This window comes from Lycorma delicatula, chromosome 1, assembly GCF_047948215.1.
Source record: "Lycorma delicatula isolate Av1 chromosome 1, ASM4794821v1, whole genome shotgun sequence".
Classification (NCBI taxonomy): Eukaryota; Metazoa; Arthropoda; class Insecta; order Hemiptera; family Fulgoridae; genus Lycorma; species Lycorma delicatula.
Window position 1 is genome coordinate 88,643,967 of NC_134455.1, and position 21,088 is coordinate 88,665,054.

At 30.1% G+C, this 21,088-nt stretch overlaps 1 protein-coding gene across 1 annotated transcript in view; it reads left to right on the forward strand.

Moving 5' to 3' along the window:
* LOC142317560 (uncharacterized) overlaps positions 1-20,075 on the forward strand; it is an 80,568-nt gene extending 60,493 nt beyond the window's left edge. Inside the window, exons 5-10 of the mRNA XM_075354118.1 lie at positions 1,639-1,858; positions 6,566-6,711; positions 9,873-10,012; positions 12,049-12,329; positions 14,453-14,913; positions 15,055-20,075. Coding sequence (XP_075210233.1) covers positions 1,639-1,858; positions 6,566-6,711; positions 9,873-10,012; positions 12,049-12,329; positions 14,453-14,913; positions 15,055-19,934 — 6,128 coding nt within the window. The 3' untranslated portion in view covers positions 19,935-20,075. The remainder of the gene's footprint in view (positions 1-1,638; positions 1,859-6,565; positions 6,712-9,872; positions 10,013-12,048; positions 12,330-14,452; positions 14,914-15,054) is intronic.
* The last annotated feature ends 1,013 nt before the right edge of the window (positions 20,076-21,088 follow it).

A 21,088-nucleotide genomic window follows, 5' to 3' on the forward strand; every position in this document is an offset into this window, starting at 1 on the left:
GAGAACGTCAATCCCAGAAATCTGTCGAATACCAGGATCCACAACAAGGGCCCGAGAATGGTACTTTGCGGGATTCCCCTGGTGACTGATTTTTCCACAATTAGGTGCGCATCCTTAAACAGAGCCGTACGTTTAGACAAATAGTCACGTACCATGTCCTGCAGGGCTAGGGGAACATTGCGGCGTTCCAACTCATAGAGTACAGAACTCCAACTCATAGAGTAAGAACTCCAACACAAGGAAGGAAATGCTGCCTCTATGTTAATAAGTTGCCATAACATATTTACAGTCGGCGCTTTCCACGTCGACTGTGCTTTTGTATCTTAAATGCTCGCTTTTAAGATGCAATGCTCGCGCCAATCCCTTTCATAAAGCCGTATTGGCCACGATTTAGAAAATCGTTCATTTCGATATTTTCCTAGAGCCGTTCCACAACCAGCCTTTCGAGCAACTTGCCGATACCGGCAAGAGTCTGATGGGTTGATAATTCCTGTCCACACTCGGATCCTTTCCTGATTTTGAGAGCACCCTCACCAAAGCCACCTTCCAACAAATCGGAAAGCAACCCCAGCTAAGGAACCCCGAGAACACCCTGCCAAGCGGCTCTCTTATGATCGGCAGCGAATACGGTAGTGAAACTGTTAAAATAAGTACTGTGAATAAGTGGGCGTTGAAATTTTGCGAATGTGAAGCTGGTAAAGCGACAATTGAGAACGCACCTCGTAATGAACGACTAGTTTCTGTGACTTACGAGAAACATCGAATGGAGGTGGACGATTTGCTTCAAAGTGACTGGCGAATTACCCAGCAACGCATCGCTATTCAGTTATGCATACCTAAAAAATGAGTAGGCCATATTATCGAGCAATTGGGTTACCGTAAAATCTGTGCACGATGGGTACCGCGCAAACTCTCTAATGGCTCTCCGCAAGCTGAAGTTTGAGCCTATTCCGCATCTGCCATACTCGCCAGATTTGGCTCCGTGAGACTTCCACTTCTTTCCTCACTTCAAGAGAGATCTCAAAGGAAGCAGTGGCCATTTGGATCCGAGAAAGACAGCCAGAATTTCTTAGTGACTGAATGCAAAAACTTGTCACACGTTGGGAAAAGTGTCAGTATAAACCGGGACATACATTTTGTAGTTAATAAAAGTATTGTACTTTTATTCATTTTTTATTTCATTCCAATATCATCTTTCATTCCCATGTTATGCATATATTTGCAAAATTTAGCAAACCATTCTTTCCGAGTCTTTTTCTTTTTTTTAAAGTTTAGTTGTCATACAATTACCAGATTTATCTTAGAATTTGAGTTCAGAATAAAATGCTAATCTTAATTCTTATTTAAAAGTATTAAAAATATTTATAAGTATTAAATATATGGCTAAAATAATTCAGTTGTAACAATGCTGTACAGGAAATTTGCTGATTTAAAAATAAAAACCATTGGAAATCACTACTTACTCAATAGTTCAGAAAACATATAATCTATATACTATAATCAGGCAGAGGATCTACCTGATTATAGTATATACTTATTTTTATTCTATGAAAAGTACTATGAATATAATAGTTAAATGTTAAATTCACCATGAATCTTACATAAACTAAACTTCTGATTATTTATTTATTTTGACAGAGTTACAGCGACTTAGAAATTTATCAGAATCCTTGACTGGTAGTGAATTAGGCAGAGATGTTGTACGCTTTCGTAAAATTCTGGATTCATATCCTCGATATTCTAAATCGTTCATAATTGGCCCGGATGTTGTTTCAGCATCAAATCCTGATGACGTACAGTTTGTAAAGGAGTATCTTAATGAGAGTGGTGATGCTCTCTCAGTTATGACATGGCACCCGTATGTACTGTTAATTTTTTAAAAATTCTTTAAAGTTATTATTTAGTATTAAAAATTTAAATATAATACAAAATCCAGTTGATAAAAGTTAAGTGCTATTGAGTAGAATCAATTTTTAAAAAATATTTTAAAAAATCAAGGGATATTATTAAAAAAAGGTAAAAATAAAAATGAGATAAAAAAGAAGAAAGAAAAACAATGTCAATAAATACCACTACATCAAATGAACACATTAATAAACTTTTTGTAAGAATAAAACATTAAATGTCTGAAATAGATATACATAATGCAGTATGTTAAAGCCAGCTGTAAAACTAAGAAGTGGTGTTTCAAAACCAAACCTATCATTAAACAACTTCAAAGACCTAGGCATCATTAGATAGTTGGAATCCAAATTCATTTATAATGATTAAAGAAAAGGATTTGATGCAAAAATAAAATGTCATAAAAATAAATTTATTATAAAATCTAATGATAAAACAATATTATAGTTCTAACAAAATTAATCTTGTATGAATATCTCCAGGAAGCATAATTTAGGTTGCTGGTGACTTAACAGCAGTCTATTGTTAAAAAACATTAGAAAAAGTAAAAATGATAATACGAGAATTATGTAATTAAATACATTACTTCAAAATTAAAAATGTCTCACAATTAAAAATATTTGAAAATGTATTAGATGATTAAAAATCAAGGGATATTAAAAAAAGGTAAAAATAAAAATGAGATAAAAAAAGAAGAAAGAAAAACAATTTTAATTAACTCTCTCACATGATTTTAGTTTTGTATAATGACAATTCTAACTTAGTACAGCTTGGAAGTGTATCTTATTAACTTTTACAGAAACTGTAATTATTCTCAATTTATAGATTTTTTTTACAGGAGTGTATGACACATGTAGTTCTGTAAAAATTTCTTTTGTTTAAATTACTTTTATTTTTGTTTTTACATCACTTACAATTTTACCATATATTGTTCACAATAAGAAGATGTGTGGCATGTTACACATCTTAACTATCACATTTTAGTTAAGATGTCACATCTTAATTATCAATACAAATAATTGTCTTTGTAAATACTTAACCATTTTATATAGGTATTTCAGTGCCATAACTCCTTTTAAAATTTAAAATCTGGGAGGTCCCAGATTTGAATCCAGGCATGGCATTTTTCATACGCTACAAAATTCCATTTCCATATACCATACGCACAAGCTTCAAGCTTATGTGGTGATTATCATCAAGCAAAAAAAAGAATATCTTCGGGCAATGAGTTATTGAAATTTTAAATGCGTATGTTGAGCTGTTCTCTCAATCACTTGTGGAATATAATAGATACTGATATGATTGAAATGTTTTGAACTATTTCTTGAATGAACATCTTGAATTTACTCCGAACACAACTCTCAACACATGATTTTGAAGTTTAAAATTATACTTATTAACCCAAAAAAAACCCTTCTCAATTTTGCTAGTGAACCAAAAACATTCATAGAAAACATCATTCTGAAAATGATGCAATTATTGAAAAAAATATTTTATTTAATTTACTGACAAGATCATCTATGAGGGTCATTCGTAAAGTTTTAGGTTTGATAAAGAAAACAAAATTTTTCAGAAATATTTATTTAATTGTAGTCATCTTGTAATTAGATTTATTTAGACCAACTTATATAGACTTTGCAACTTTTAATACCCTCAATATAATGTGATTTATTCAACTCTGAAATATAAGGGTTGTCCAGACTTTGGTCTCATCATTTAAAGTGGATCTTTGTCTAGCTAGCCATTACTTCATGTTTGGGAAGAGAAAGTAATCAATAGAAGTTAAATTCAGTGAATGTGGAAACATTTTGAAGCAAATATCATAGAGTTTAGCAGCAACAACTAAAATGTTTTGGAGGCTCATTCATTGTCTTGGTAAAAAAGCACTTTTTTTGGTCAGATGTGGATGTGGATATTTAGCCTGATGTGGATGTGGATATTTAGCCTGATGTGGATGTGGATATTTAGCATGATGTGGATGTCCTGCACTCTTCAGTTGGTCCACTGGTGAAGCTTAATACTTCCAAGTGATGGTCTTGCTTTTGTCCTCCTCTTGTCTATGAGCACCACCACACTATAGCTATGACTTTTCTTGCAAATTGAATTGCTATCTTTGGCACCACTTTCACCTCTTCACCCATTGTTTGGTCTGTAATGGTGAATCCGTGTTTCATCTGGCATTATAAAACATCTAAGAAACTCAATGGAATTAAATATGTCTAAACACTCTTCAGAAGTATTCAGCAGAATGTGTTTTTGATTGATTGTTAGCAAATGTGGTACTCAATGAGCAGAAAACTTCTTCATATTGAAAACATTTTGAAAAATGTAGTATACACAGCTATATAGATATTTGCAATATCACCAAGCTTACATATCTTCAATTGGGATCATTTAAACATAGCACTGTGGATATTTGTGACAATAATAGCGGGGTTTTTGGGGTCCCTAGCAATCATTATTTTGAATGGATGTATGACCATGTTTAAATTGAAGAAGAAGAATCCTTTAAACTGAAATCTCTCTTTTTATGTTGTCCATCACTATTAAAATTTTTAAAACGAAGTACTTTATTGTAGTTTGAATTTAAATTTTATCCATCTTTTAGAAAATATTGAAACTTGTTTGTTTTACTTGATTGCCACAAATAAACAAATGCATGCATCTAAAACTTTCCATTTCAAGCATCATACTTGACAGATATCATAATCATTTGTCCATACTTGAACAATCACTGTGTCAGGCCGAGAAATTTTTAACGATCCTGGTGTGTTACTTTTTATCTGGCATCATTCTGAATTTTCATCTTAAAAATTGTTCACATAAAAGTGATTCTTCTCTCAGAAATTTTTCTCCTAAATCTATTTTCCTGATTTGCATGTGATTAGTTTGAAAGTAACTAATTTATGGGAAGTTAAGGTGAAAACATTTACCTTAAATCTCTCAAACAGTCAATGATATCATTTGCAAACTTTTTTTAATGTAAGCATAATGGAGTAATAAGTAACTAGTATGTTTGTAAGCAGAATGGCATTCTTGTCACAAAGGCATCTCTACCTTAAAGTTCCATTCCATTTATGTTTAGAACTGATATAAACTTTCTGAATGTGTGCTCTTGAGCTCACTGAAAGTGATTAGTATTGCACATCCCATTATTATTAAGTGAAATATATAATAATTACATTGTTTGTTTACAAGTGGTGCTTACCTTTATTTTACTTATCACTACTGATTCTTGGTGTACCAGAGGATAGGTGATAACATAACACCTTTGTCAAACCACAGTAGTAATGGTTTTACTAATCCAACTTTTGCATTAGAGTAGTTTGTTTAATTGGTTTCAGACATAAGTGAAAGGGATTATACTGGAAGGTTCTGGTTTTGAATCTTAATCAGGCTTAACATTTTTTGCATGCTTCAAAAACTCATTTCTTTAACAAAAAAGGAGGGTACAGCCTCTACTTGGCAAAGCAAATAAATAAATTATTACTGTATCTTTTGCAAATTGTTAATTTCATTTCCTTCTTCAGCCATTTTTCATTCAAATTATTTAATTGTATGATATATTGTACATGAAAAATAAACTTAAATTTTAAAAATAAAATCTTTTATTGTTTGTGTACTTCAGGCTGAAATAAACAGACGAACAAAATCATGTTACTGGATGATTTAAAAGTAATTAAAATTAAAATACGAGGTTGTGAGAGCTAGCTTTACCCAATTTGCTAACCAGCTACCAGTTTACCTTTTTGTCCAATTCCCATATAAGAAATGAGAAAAACTCACACGTTACTAGCACATCTCAAGAGTTACCTCATTTAAAACGAAGCTACCTTACTGGCTATCAGAATGTGCTACAATACACATACTCTTCAAGCCAAAGACAAATAGGTAGATTTGCTCTTGACAAATAGGAAGGTTTGCTCTTAAGACAAATAGGTAGTTGACAATTCCCATGGTACCTATTTAAGGAGGAAGGGATGAAGGACAAGGAAAAGTAGATTGTAGAAGAAATATCAACCCACATAGAGACTGCCTCCAATCTTAGATAACTTATTACCCAATACTATAATTATAAGACAACAAAATCTTTTTACTTCAGCTACAATTATTATAGTTGTCAATGTTGATAACTATATATATATTCTTCAAGCTCATAGGATATTTTTAGTTGTTTTATGACAAATGAAAATTTTTTTTGGTTGTCTTTTCAGCAAGAAATGTGATGACTGATACATTATATTTCAATGCACAAAAGAGTGGATAAAAATATTTATTAGTTTATAAATTTATTTAACAAAGAATTTTGCTTATTGCAAGTCTAATATATAAAGGGTTTATTATTTATATCATTAAAATACATCTATCTTTAAAAATTAATGTTATTCTTCTAGGATATATTTTTGAGTTTGATGGACAGAAAAGTGCATATGATATAATAATTAAAAAATAATTATTACTTCAAGTAATTTTAAAAAGATATATATTTAATTTAGGTTAATTAAATAACAATTTAGCAAAACTTTTACAGCTTTTCATAAAAGAACAAAATACCTAAAACATGTAACTGAAATTTCTTATGAATTTTTTGATCATAAAAATTACATATTAACATTTCAATATGAAAATAATTGTTATTTCATAATTTCTAATGTAAAAACAGAGAGTTTTCTGATGAAGCAAGGGAAAATGAAGATGTTTATCATTTGCTTTCACAAATTCAACGTCAGCTTGACAATGTTATTTGGGCCAGAGATCCACTGAAACCACCCAGTATGAAACAAATCAGTAAAAAAGAAGTATGGATATGTAAGTATTACTTAATAATTTTGTTACTAATGACTGTTTTTAATTAAACCATGCTAGCAAATTAAAAGAAACAAAAATATGTGTGCTTAATTACTTATGTAACCGAATTTGTTTTTTTTTTAATTTTAATTGTTTATTTTGTAAGGGTTGTTACTGAAGTGAATAGAAATGTGAATACTATAGGTAACATTTATTCTGTTAATTTACAGTTTTATAATCCCTGGTTACATTAATGCTTATCACAAATAGATTAAAAACACACACACAAAATTTTATGTGGATAACACATGACTTCCTTGTACACCTATTAAATTACATTTACAAATTTTTTAAAATGAAATGTACGTAAAATTTTATTTCATTAAAAACTTCTGGTATTTTTTCATACATTTTTTATTTCATTGTTATTATTGAATTATTAATTGTAAAAAATCTTTTACAATCAGAGGTTAAAATTTTATTTGGCTATAACTCTGGAATCAATGAAAATAAATACCACTTATGTATATCGTTTAAAAGATCTCAATGAGGGCTTATTATTGCTGTTAAGAAAAAGTCAAAATTCAATTTTTTTTCGATTTTGGGCTTTTTTGGACACTTTTGGTTTAATCGATTCAATCAAAAGGGAAGGAGCTCAATCAGATGTTACAACAGTCCTAAATCCAAAATTTCAACTTCCTACAGTAATAATTTTCGAGTTTGCGAGATACGTACAGACGTCACCGCGAAACTAGTCAAAATGCATTCAGGGATGGTCAAAATGGATATTTCGGTTGAAATCTGAAAACCGACATTTTTCGCGATCACAGTATTTACTTTACTTCGTACAAGGAAGTAAAAATTGGTATCCTGTCCAATCTTCTTCAAAAAATATTTCTGATCTTCTTTTAATGTTCTCCGTAAGAGAATTATGTTAATCAAATGATAATTGAAGCATTAAAAAAAAAATTCTATACTAGTAGCTTCAAGATTATTGTTGCAAGGTATGAGTTGATTTCAGCTAACTTACTCTTATCCTTTTCTTTAGTTCTGTGTGTATTATACACTAATAATGTCTTAAAAGGGGATATTACAATCATCTTTTGTTCAAGCCATCTTTGTATGTCTCCTTTTTAACAGCTGATTACAGCAATCTCTTACATTGCTATTCTGGATATCTGAATTGGAAAACAATTTTATCTCCAGAATGTTTAAGACTTATGCCATGTTGCTTAAAATTTGGAGTATCACTGGAAGATAGTATTTTTCAATTTTTCATGTTGTGCACTTAAGATCTTTGTGCATTTCATATTTGATTATGATATTTGATTTGATTGAGAAAATATAATATACATATAGAAAATTTAAGGATTTTGTATTATGTATTTTGTTTTAATAGTATTAAATATTAGTTATCTTAAATTTTCAGCATTTTAACCATCAACTGGATACTAAAACTTAACTTGAAGCAACAATTTATTTTTTGATGTTGTTACATACAGAGTTTTATTTTACAATAAACAAAAACATTAATAAACATACTACGAAAGGTTATCTACAAAGTAAAGACCCGTTTCATTGTAAAAAAAATTATTCTGAAAACTTTATAAATATTCTTTATTAAACTACAAACCTTATACCACATATCTATATAATCGCCACATGAATTAAGACATTTATCGTAGCTATACACCAGCTTCAATAAACCCTCGCCGTATTCTTCTGCCGCTAGTCCATTTAGCCACTGATTAACAGCATTTTTAAGTTCATCATTCATTTTTAAGTACACCCGCGAATCGCTTACCACTAAAAAATGTTTTCAATTTCCCAAACAAATGGTAATCAGAAGGAGCTAAGTCCGGGCTATATGGTGGTGATCGTAAATTTCCCATTCAATTATTCTTATTAAATCACGTGTCGGACCCACAACATGTCGATAAGCATTATCGTGCAGCAGGACGACGCCGTCGGTCAGCGGCCCCATCGCCGATTTTGAATGGTGCACCGTAACTTACATTGAGTTTTGCAGTAGACTTCTGCATTTATAGTCGTTCCACGTGGTACGAAATCAATCAGCAGTATGCCAAACCGATCCCAAAAACTCTGGCCATCAGTTTGCATGCAAATGGCTGTGGCTTGACCTTTGTTGATCTGGTTGCTGATTGAGGATGACGCCATTCACTTGACTGCCGTTTTCTCTCTGGCGTGTAATACGAAATCGATGTTTCATCGCCGGTAACGATTGAATTAAGGAATTCATCACCTTTTTTTGTGTTACAATTAAAAAATTCCAAAGAAGACCCATTCGCATTTTTTTGTGGTTTCCGTTAAGACGTGCGGCACGCAACGTGCACAAACCTTTCTGAAGCCTAAATGGTCATGAACAATGCGACCAATAACAGCTTTCGGAAAATCAGAAAAAAAAGAGACAGGTCGGAAATCGTTGAGCGACGATTTTTCTGATTTTGTCATCGACGCGTTTCAAGTCGTCTGTGATTATCGAGGGCCTCCCCGAACGTTCCTCATAAAGCACATTAATTCTGTTATTTCTAAACCTTTCACACAATTTTTGTACGTTTCTTTTATTCATTACCTTATCATAATATACAGCAGCCAACTGCTTATGAATTTCAGCTGGCTTAACATTTTGATGGCTTAAAAAACGTATGACTCCACGTATTTCATAGTCGGCGCAACATTGATTTTCCTGTTCATTTTATAACTTAATACCTCACACGTAATCAAAGATACTACAACGCCACAACTTACAGATAACAGTGCAGTGTGTACATTACTAGCGTGGCATGAACGAGGTAAGGTTCGCCGACCTTAGGAGAGAAATTTCCCAGCGGTCTTTACTTTAGAGATATCCCTCGTGTTATGATTGAGTGAGAAACACGTTATGTTGGTTTAAAACAAAAAATTATATTGATTTTTACACTGAACAAAATAAATTTATATATATATATATATATATATATATATATTCATATTTATTTTTTTTTGCTGTATTTTTGACTGCTTTACATTATCACATTGCACGTGATCCGTTTCATGTTAAACAATTAACTTAATATCTATATTAAGTTATAGGCTATATATAGACGTTAAGATTATATCAAGTGCACAAGAATAATTTATAAACATTGCAATTATTTAATATCTTAAAAAAATTATTTCAGCTGAGTCAAATCCATATGAAAATTCTGGCAACTTTTCGGATGCACTGACTTTAGCCAAAAGATTAGGAACAGCTGCAGTGCTTGGCTTTCCTGTCTTTATGAAGCAAATCACTCAAAATTCTGTTAGGCAGTCTACACCAGTAAGTAGTCTTTTAATTTCATCTGTCTAATCTTTTTTCTTCAACTTTTCTAAAGTTTTACTTTTTATTTTTTTGTTTACATTGTATTTTACTTAAACATTTTTAGATACATAATAGTTACTAAAAGAACTTACTGCTACATACTCAAAAAACAAACAAATTTTTTATTTATTTTTACACTAATACAACTTATGGAATAAAAGTGATGTAAGAAGAAGTAGTAGTATCTTGCTAATTGTTAAGTTCAGAGTATGATACTTCTCCATGATGTGAAACTTGGACACTAAGAAACAGAAGCAAAGAAAACTGGAAGCATTTCAAGTGGACATCAAGAAGATGAGGAAATTAACTGGACAAAGTGAAAAATGAAGAAATAGTAAAAAGAGTAAGTAAGAACAGAAACTTAATTAAAATAATTAAGAATGTTAAGTGAACTGTCTGTGACTGTTAAGGGACTAGTAAAATTATTTTCATTAGTGAAAAAAAGAGGTCACAAAAGTAAAACCTATAGCTGATCTAAAATCAAATGAGAGGCATCAGGATCTTAGAAGTTGAGTGGAAAGTAGACTGGAAACAGTAGAATGGAAGAATGGAAACAGACGTGGTGCAAGAGATTGTAAGGCCTCTGGGCAAATAACTACATATAGTTATGTTATATGTCATAACATATACAGGTAAATACCACAATCATTCACATACATAATTTTAACACAACCAAAAAATGTTGGGTAAGATGGTAAACTATTTCTTACTGCCTGATAGTTTTATAGCATTATTGTTTGGGATACTTATGACCCACGATTAGTAACAGTTACTAAATGTAAAGTGAAAGTGACCAGCAATGGCCAAAAAATGATACACATTTTCATTGTCTTAAACACAATTTTAATTTTGATTAGATATGAACGATTCTGACATTATGTTTCAACTAGTAGTAATTTTTCAGTAACAGTATTATAATTAAAACAAATTTCAGCCAGTTTTATGTAATATTGTAGATGAGGTCGATAAGTTGAATTCTTTGTCCATCCAGTTGATAGGAGGTTTGGCTGTCATGCACAACTGAGTTTGAGCCCATGCAATAATCTCAGCATCTTTCTACCTTTGTTTCGCCAATAATGTTTTTTAGCATTAAATTTCAGTTGTATATAATGGCAGTAATTAAACAAATTTAAAAAATATTAATTCTCAAGTCAACTATAAAATTCCATGACTATATTTTATAGCAGACTAAGGTGCATGAGAGAAAACAAATATTTTTACTTGTTATTCAGAAAATTAACAAGTTTCAGGCTTAAATTTAATTAATAATTTTCAAATAGAACTGTCAACATTTCAAAAGTTACTAATTTCAAAAATTATCATTTAAAAATTTGAGATGGTTTTATGATCACTAGCTCAATGTATTGTAATTTTTATCATTTTTTAATTTTTTTTTTAATTATATATTGTTTGATATTTCTCTCCATGTACACTAGTACCAAGAAGAAATAAAAAAAATTGTAATTTTTGAATTTTGCAATATATTGCATTGATAAAAAATATATATATTAATTATAAAAAATGTATCACTTTAAAAAATGTTTAATTACATATTTTCATTGTCGGGGTTGTCCAGATATACCTTAATATCGTGATTACATCTGCTGTAGAATAGAATTCTCTTGTCTAACTACATGAACAACTCATTGAGTAGGGCTGCAAACTATTGGCATTTAATAACTAATGGCCATAACAATCTATATCACTTAAAATTAAAACAAATTCGTAAACACAGTTCTCTGCAATTGTATTTTAATGATGGTCAACACCTCAGGATGGTTTCAATTAGAATATTATATTTGACATCAATTTGCAATATGAGGCCATTACACTAAAATATAAGAATTTTTTATAAACAGTTTTACCATTTTTTAATATCTAAATTTAAATATAAAATCAATTCTAGTTTGTCAAAAATATAATTATTACAAAAATAATTATTTCTTTTAATTTTACACTTACATGATTATTTTTAAAAATGTTATTTTTTATAGGACTTTTGGGTGTCAGTGCTATATAAATCACTGGTAGGACGTGCTGTTTTAGAAACCAAACTAGTAATGGGTGATAAAAATTCATCTCATACATTTGCTCATTGTACAGAAATGTCAGCAAACAACATAATTGATGGGGATTATGAATATGAACGAGGAGCTGTAACCATATTTGGTGTAAATCTTGCTAACGAAGATATTAAATTAAATATTCGGGCCAGTTACAAAGATGAACCTGTACACATGTATATTTTAACGGCAGAAAACAAGAAAAATGATGAGTAAGTGCAATAATTTTAATTAGTTACATAATTCAATTGTGTTTTTCAGAATTGCATTTAAAGGAAATTGGACATTAGATTTTACAAATTACTGCTTAAAAAATTGGTCAAAGGTTCCCAGCATGTATATAAAAGTACGATTCCCTAACTGAAACACACACACTTTTTTTATTTTTGCTACGCATATGTATATGGATGGATATCTAGGATGAATTTCTTTACAGAAAGAAAAGAAATTTTCTAAACAGACTAGATTCTGATATAATTTGTCTATTCAGAAATAAAAAACACGAGAGCAAGGTTTGAATGACCATAGTTAACTTTTCATAAAGATTTTTCTGTTTATCAAGATGGGGATTTTATGAGGTAAAGAGTATACTATCAGTTAAAATATGCAATTAAAATTCATTTAATATAGTTGTGATGTATAATTTCATGATGTATATTTCATTATAATAATATATGTAAGGTGACATGCTCAGGGCAGACAAAATTATTGGATAACTAGTAATGTCATGTGAGTAAGAGTAACACACAGCTGCCAATATAACAATTTTCAGACAGTGTATCTTGCAGCTGAGCTTAAGTCTCACAGATCTAAAAGTATGCAATATTTGTTAAAATATATTGTAACAGGCTACGTGGGTCCTGGTTAAGATGGTTAATTATCCTGATAATTATTAATAAATCATCATGGGTAGATTGTCTTTTCTTGTTACCCATTACTTTTTCTTATCTTTGAATTCTTCTTTCTTATTGTTTATATAAAACCTGAAGAAGTAGTGCATATTTTCCTGAAGTCAGAGTTCCTGAAGAGTCCCTATGAGCTATGCCATAGGGGGGATTACAAATAGATTAACTGAAGAACTTCCTTCCTGTTGAATGGCTACACAAAAAGCCTGTGACTGAGCTGTCTCTTGATTCCCCAATAAAAAATAAATACTTACTACTTAATGCTTTAATCACCACTTAGTGATCATAACATGTTTTTGAGAAATTCATTAACAGCATGAAATTCATTCATGCCAGCAACAGTTAAAACAAAAAATTCATCTAAGTAAGAGAATTTTCTTAGAATTAACTTCAAATTATTGTAGAAAATTTATACAAATTACCAGTGACAATATTTTATCTCATTAATATACCATTAATATCAGATATTTTATCATCACATATATTAAAATATCAATAAAAACATTTACACATTGCGTTACCAGTAAACTCTGAAACTATAATTATTATTAATCAAATTCAGGAAATCATCTTCTATTCCAAGCACTAACAGACATATGTTTTTCTTTAGACTAACAATTCAAGAGATTGTTAACTGTTTTCTTGTACATTCTAATGAACTTTAAATACTAAAAACACGATCACTAACTTCCAGTTTTAACTTATCTTTACCCATAAAAAACCTGTTTGTTAAATACTTTAACCAAATAGTTCTAAGGAATCTGATGAGAGACGTTACTCACAAAAATATCATTGTGATTTTAAAGAATATGCAGCAATCCATGTCAGGTCTCTAGTGGAAATGAGATATTAAGTACTTTTCTGTTGTTTTCTTCCCTGATCCAAACATATTTTATTAATGAAATGCTGGTGGTATTCAGCTGATTAACTGACACTCACTTTGTTAGTGCAGGGTTTGGGTTATCTCTGACTAGTGTCATATGAAACTCAGATGCTCTATATACTTGTCACATCTGTGAGAAAGATGGAGAACACAAGAAATTAAGGAAGGATTCCACACTGCTTGTACACAGTAGTAGAATAAAAAAAGACCAAACCAAGCTTGGTTAATAATAATAATATATATGTATTATTTAAGTTTGATTTGGTCTTTTGTAAAGAGTAATGGTGCTTTTTTTAATAAGAGTAATCATAATTAATAAGTTTTTCAGTAAAATGATAAATAAAAAAAAAAACTATTTTGAATGTTCTGATTATTTGTGGGTTACATCAGTGATATGAAATAATAAATCTGATAATAAAAAATTATAAATACAGTCTTCAGTTAAGTAAATTATAATAAATGAAATGGAAATTGGCTATCCTAATTAATATCATAAAACAGTAAAATGAACATTTTCTAAATATCCTTTTTTAATAACTTTTTTCAGAAAAATTTATCTAAATGGGCAACTTTTGACGTTATCCTCAGAGGGAGAATTACCTATCCTTTCTCCAAAAGTAAAAAATGCAAGCCGTAACATTATGATTGATATTCCTGCACGATCAGTTTACTTTTTAGTTTTGCCAGATATGAAAGTTCGACAATGCACACTTTATCCGACTTCTCGAGTGAATGATTCAAATGCTGAACAAAAGAATCTGCTACAAGGTTTGTTTGGAAATACTTTAGATATAAATAAGAATAAAAATGATTCTCCTGATGGAGAGAAAGAAGTATATGTAAGATTTGGTTCAAAGAAAAGAAATAAAATTTCTGATTCGGAAGAAAATGAAGACAATAATGGAACTGCTGAAAGTTTATCGAAAACAAAATCTCCTGAACCAGAGTCAGAAAAAAGTGAAGATAAGGAGTTGGATCGTTCTCCAAAATCATTAAAGGATTTAGAAAGTCTTGTAAAATCTAAAGTGCACAAAACTCCAATGAAAGAAATTTCTTTGAGGCGAACTGATAGACTCAAGAATTTAAAAAAAGATTCTATCAAAACCAATAAAATTAGTGAAACTGATTTAAATAAAGAAATTCATATAGATAAAGAAAAAGAGAAGGATTTGTCGGATGTAATGTCAAACACAAAATTTATCTTGTTTTCTGATGATGACTGGATGTCTAATTTTTCACAAGCAAAGAAAGCTGTTGAAGCAGCAAAAAAAATAATAGAAGCCTTTGACGAAGCAGAAGTGATGAAGAAAAAACAAAGTGCATCCAAGCAACAATCAGTATTGCAAGTAGAAAATGACAAATATCATATTCAGTATGGAAATGAAGCTTTAAGGCAGAAAAAATTTGCTGTTCTAACAGCTTCTGTTTTAGGGAAACAAGATAACAAGAACCACAGCAACAATAGTGATCCAATATCATCAGATGCAGTAATAATTGTCAATGATCACCACCGCTCTACTAATGATAAACTTGATGCTGTAGCAACTAAAACTTCTGTTTCAACAGCAGACAAAAAAAGACAGAAAAGACATGCTATTAATGAATCATCTTTGCTTAACACTGGAATTTTTCAAGATTTAATTACAGAAGAGGCAATGTTATTGGAGGCATTAAAAGAAATAAAACGAGAACTGGGTTCAAATGAAAAAAATAATAAAATCAAATCAAATCATTCACAATCTTACGCAGAAACTGCTGAACATGATGATGCTAAACCTAATAATCATCATCTTATGTTAAATCTGAAAAGACCTGGAAAATTAAATTTTCATGAAGTAATAGACACTCACTCAAATGAAAAAATATTTCCACATCAAAATATTCATTTAAAAGGATTAAGTAGCTCAAATGAGAGTAATGAAGATTGTACAGTGGATAATAGAACTAACAAAAATAATTGGTTTGAAAAAGATGTCAGTAAAGAAGAAGAATCATATGAAAGTAATGAATCTATTGAAGAGAAAATGGATAATTTTGAACTATATCATCCAGTAGAATTTTATGAACATAGAAAACTATCCAAAGTACACATAAATGACAAACTTACTGGTCTTGAGGATCTATCGGAAGCAGAATTAGCTAATCAAAAAGATAATGAAGAAACAAACTGTCAGGAAGATCAAACAAGCTTAGCTGTTGTTACAGAAAGTTATAATGATGAAAGACAAGATAAAAAAATCAAGGAATTGGTAGAGAAACAACTAAAAAACTATTTTGATAAACTTACAAGTAATAACAAAAATAACATTAAAGAAGAAATGAACGACTATGACAATGATGATAATGAAAGTGGAAGTGATGGACTCAGTGATGAAAGTTTTGAAAAAAATGAAAGGATAAATTCAGGAAGGTCTATAAAATTAGATAGACTAAGGGAAAAAAGAAAAACAAATTCTGAAGTAAAACATCAAGAAGGAATAGTTCATAACAGAAATAATAGCAAAGTAAAGCAATCTGAGAAATATTCAGTATTGAATGCAGAGAAAAAAGACCACAGTTTGGGAAAAAATCATGAAGTACATTCTGATTTTAAGAAAACTTCAATTATTGGTAACAGAATGTCAACAGAAGGAAAAAAACAGATTCAAAAATTAGGTTTTGTTAATAATAAACATATGAAAAAAAGAGAAATTGACAGAATGATGGAGAAAAACACTAATACTTCAAATCCTGATGATATTTTAAACAAAATGAATAATAGAACATACTTCTATTTTGAAGATAAAAATACCAAAAATGATGAAAATATAAGTGAAAATAAAGAAGTGGAAAATACTAAGGAAGCGGAAAAAATTAAACCCTCAGTATCTGAACAGTTTGTAAAAGAATTTCATAGTAAAAATATAATGAAAGAACTGAAACTACATGAAAAAATATTAAATGACAGTGATGTGTTGAAAAACTCTGACTTCAGCCAACAAATTAAAAACCTATCCAAGCCTGAAAATAAAACTTTTTCTGAAAAAAGAGGTCTTAACTTTTCAACAGTAGAAAACAATAAAGATGAAGATAAAAAGATAGTTTTAGAGAATGAGAGTACTATGGAAGAAAAAGAGAGATTAACTAGAGGATATAACAACAATCATTTTCAATTGAATGAGAAATCTGAAGAAAATAAACAGAACAGCAGTGAGACTGATGCAAAAGTTTTATATTTAGTAAAAGATGAAAACAAAAAGAATTTTAACATTCATAATAATGAGTTACTTCAAGCACTGAATAATGGAAGCAGTAAATTAATTGCCAAAAGTAAGCAAGAAAACGATTCATCTTTTAATACAGAAGTAGAGAACAAGGATTACAAATTCCAATTTGATATTCAAGAAAAAAAAGCAGTGTCTGACTCAGCAACTGAAGAAAATAAAATAGTACATCTAGAGAATGATAACTCTGTGAAAGAAAAAGAAAGATTAAATAAAGAAGGTGATAGGGTTTATGTACCAAAGGAAAATAAGCAAAACAGCAATGACACTAATGCAAAACTTTTGGGTGTAGGAGAAGATGAAAATGAGAAGAATCTCAAGATTCATAATGTTTTACAGAATAAAAATGAAGATAAAAAAGTAGTTCTAGAAAATGAAAGTCCTATTGAAGAAAAAGAAAGATTAACTAGAGGGTATGATATGCATTTTCAATCAAATGAAAAATTGGGGGAAGATAAGCAAACCAGCAATGATTCTAATACAAAAGTTTTGGATTCAGTAACTGAAGTAAATAAAAGAATTAATTTATTAATTAATAAAAAAGAAATTAAAGATGAAAGTATGGAACAAACACTTTCTATCAATCTTCCTATGCAAAAAAGTTATAGATTGCATCCAAATTTAAATGAAGAGCATTCTAAAACTATGAAGGATGAAAATGTTGCAGAGGAAATAGCAAAACATGGCTTGGATATTATTTGTGGAAGAACAAAAAATTTTGGAACATTTTGTATTGGATCTGAACATAAAACAGGAAATATAAAGAATACATTAGAGAACAGTGCAGAAATGATAAAATCAGTAAATTCACCATTAAGTAAACATAATTTGAATAATAATGAACATCAAGCACAGATTCAAGATGAGTTAGAATCCCTAGAAAAATCAGTTCATAAAAAATCAGGGATGATTCAAAGAAGAGAGACTGAGAATATTGGGTTAACAAAATTTCATGAATATTTAGATGAAGGTTCACCAACATGTAAGGCATCTAGATCAGCACCATACATAGAAGATTTTGAAGAACTACTAGCACAAATGCAAAATTTAGAAAAACATTCAGATATTGGAAGACATAGAAGATTAATACATTTCACAGTTCCAGCAATAAATATACAGAAAATTAATGAAGAAGCAATGCTAACTAATGTTCAAACAAAAGAAAATGATTCACGTGAAATAAGTACAGAAAGTATTGAAAATATAAAAAGTAAGAATTATGATGATGATTTACCAAAACATCAATGGAAGTATTATTCAAAATCACAAGAGAGTACTTTCAGTGAAAACAAAAAATCAATACATAAAAATGATGGCAGCGACATGAAAATTCATATTGATGTGAAAAGTAAAAACATGGATTTAAAAAAACCTAAGCAATTAAAACGGACAATTTCATTAGAAAGAAGTGATCGTATGAACATTTTAAAGCATAAAACACAATCTGAAGAAAACAACAATCAAGGTACATTTTCAGAGGAAACCAGTGAAGTTGTCAGACCAGAAAAAACAATAGATTTTCATGGAAATAAGAAATTTAATAACAATGGTGATACAATGAATGATTACTCATATTTTAATAATTATAAAGAAACTAGCGAAGATTATTCTGAAGAGAAAAAAGAGACAGAAACACAAGACATTGATGATTATGTTTATGATGTTGATGAACATGAAGCACAAAAACAGAGAATAAAATCACAACAATTTAAAATGCATAAACATCAACCAAATACTGGTTATAGAGAAAGGTATTACGATAATGATCAAGGATCACATAGAAGTGATAAATATCACCAAGAACACATTTCTATACCCGGTGATGTATATGGGAAAATAGAAAGACATCATCATGGTTGGAAACAAAACAACGTACCTCATTATGTTAAAAGCTCACCGTATCAAGTGATGCCAGTTATGATGGTGTCACCAGAAATGTACATACCAAAGTACAGCTCAAATCCAAGTTATCATAGACACAGACGATCACTGGCACCTTACTTTCGCAATGTACAAAGTGATATTGCAACAATGAAGAACGAAATGATTCACTTACCATCATTTAGAAAAGAAAGAGTGTTTCAACCGAGATATCCAAAAATTAGAATGCAATATCCTTTAAGATCACGAAGCAGTTTATTAAACACTGATAGTACGGTAAACATGGTTGTTAAAGATGTTCGTTTTAAGAAAAGATCAACACGAGAAATAAAAAAGGATACGAGAAATAAAACTAAAACAGATTTAAATGAAGAAAAATACATACCAAATGAAATTTTAAAAGATACAAAAGAAGTTGATAAATGGCAAGATCCAGATTCATTTGATATTACGTTGATTAAAGATAAAAATAAATTTTTTCAATCTTTAACAAATAAATTGACAGGCTTAGCTAATGTATATCTTAAAGAGAGCGCTAAAGATGAGGATGATAATGGTGAACCAATGGCATCAGTTAAAGAAAAAGTTGGTATTACAGAAGTATCAAAGAATGGTAGCAAAATAATAATATTTAATTCAGTAAATGATCTGAAAAATTCAGCAGAAGAAGATGAGAACAAGGGTTCTGAATGTACAGATAAATATAAAAATTTAGAAATCCCTGAGAAACCAAATTCTGATAATAAAATTGCTAAAGCTAATAGCGATATCATAATAAAACCATCAAAAACAATAGAAGAGAAAGAAACCACTTTTACATATGTAGTAAGTCAAATGAGAAATATAATAAATTATATTGTACATAATCTAATTCCACTGCAATGAAAGGAAAAAAAAACATTTTATGATGGAAAAAAATGTTTAATTTTTAGAATTAGTTTTTCATATTAATATTCACATAATAATGTAGGTCTTTATTTGTTAATTAATAATTTCATAAAAATCTGTATATAATAAATATTAAAGTTTACCAGTATGTATATTTCTAAAGATATTTTTAACACTTTTATTTCATAAATGATATCATTTTCATTTTTCTTTTACCTTCTATTCATTTTTTACTTCTCACAGAGTTGTGCCCTCCACACACGCACGCACATATTTTAGTAAATAAACCACCTAGTACAGAATATTGAGATAAGATGTATCTTTGAAAATTCAAATAATTCATCAACATACCGACCGTTGCGCTAATTAAATTAAAAAAATAACAACTTAACCACCAAAACACATTAACAGAAAAACCTAAAAAAAATTAATACTATAGTCAAGTCGACTTTCGTGGGATCTGCATTATCGGTCTGTACACAATTCTATAATTACATATTTATATCTTCTATTAGGTGAATTCAACATATATAAAATTCAACACAATAAAAAGCTACAGTAGGCCCTCCCTTAACCGAGGTCTCTCTTCATCAAGATGACCGGCTGCGTGGTCGAGTAGAGTCTCTGCCTTTTATCCGGCGGTTACGGGTTCAAATCCCGCTCAGGCATGACTTCATTTCACATATTACAAATCATTAATTAAATCGATACTTAGCCTCAGGTACAAAAGTCTAAAGTACAGTAAAACTAAAAAAAAAAAAATAACCCAGATGCGTTTACTCCATGTACGAATTTTACTATATTCTATTACTAAAGATTATTCGTTGTCGTAATTACTATTGCGTAGTAACTAGAGTTGCGTATTTACAGCGCGTGGCAGTAAAGCAGAAAAATAGAACAATAATTAATCTGTAGTTTCTGTTATCTTCTATACGCGTAAAGATAGGTCTATTTTGAGTGTATATCTGCTGCATCGTAAATAGTGTAGTGTGTTCTGTTGTTTACTTGCATGACCGAAAAGGTTAATGAAACCTCCAGTGAACAACCTCCATGAAATCTCCATTTAGAACAAAGAAACAAACGAGTTCCTTTCCTTGACTTAACGGTAGTACGAAACTAACGTGATCGTGCTGCTATGGACCGTGTTATTC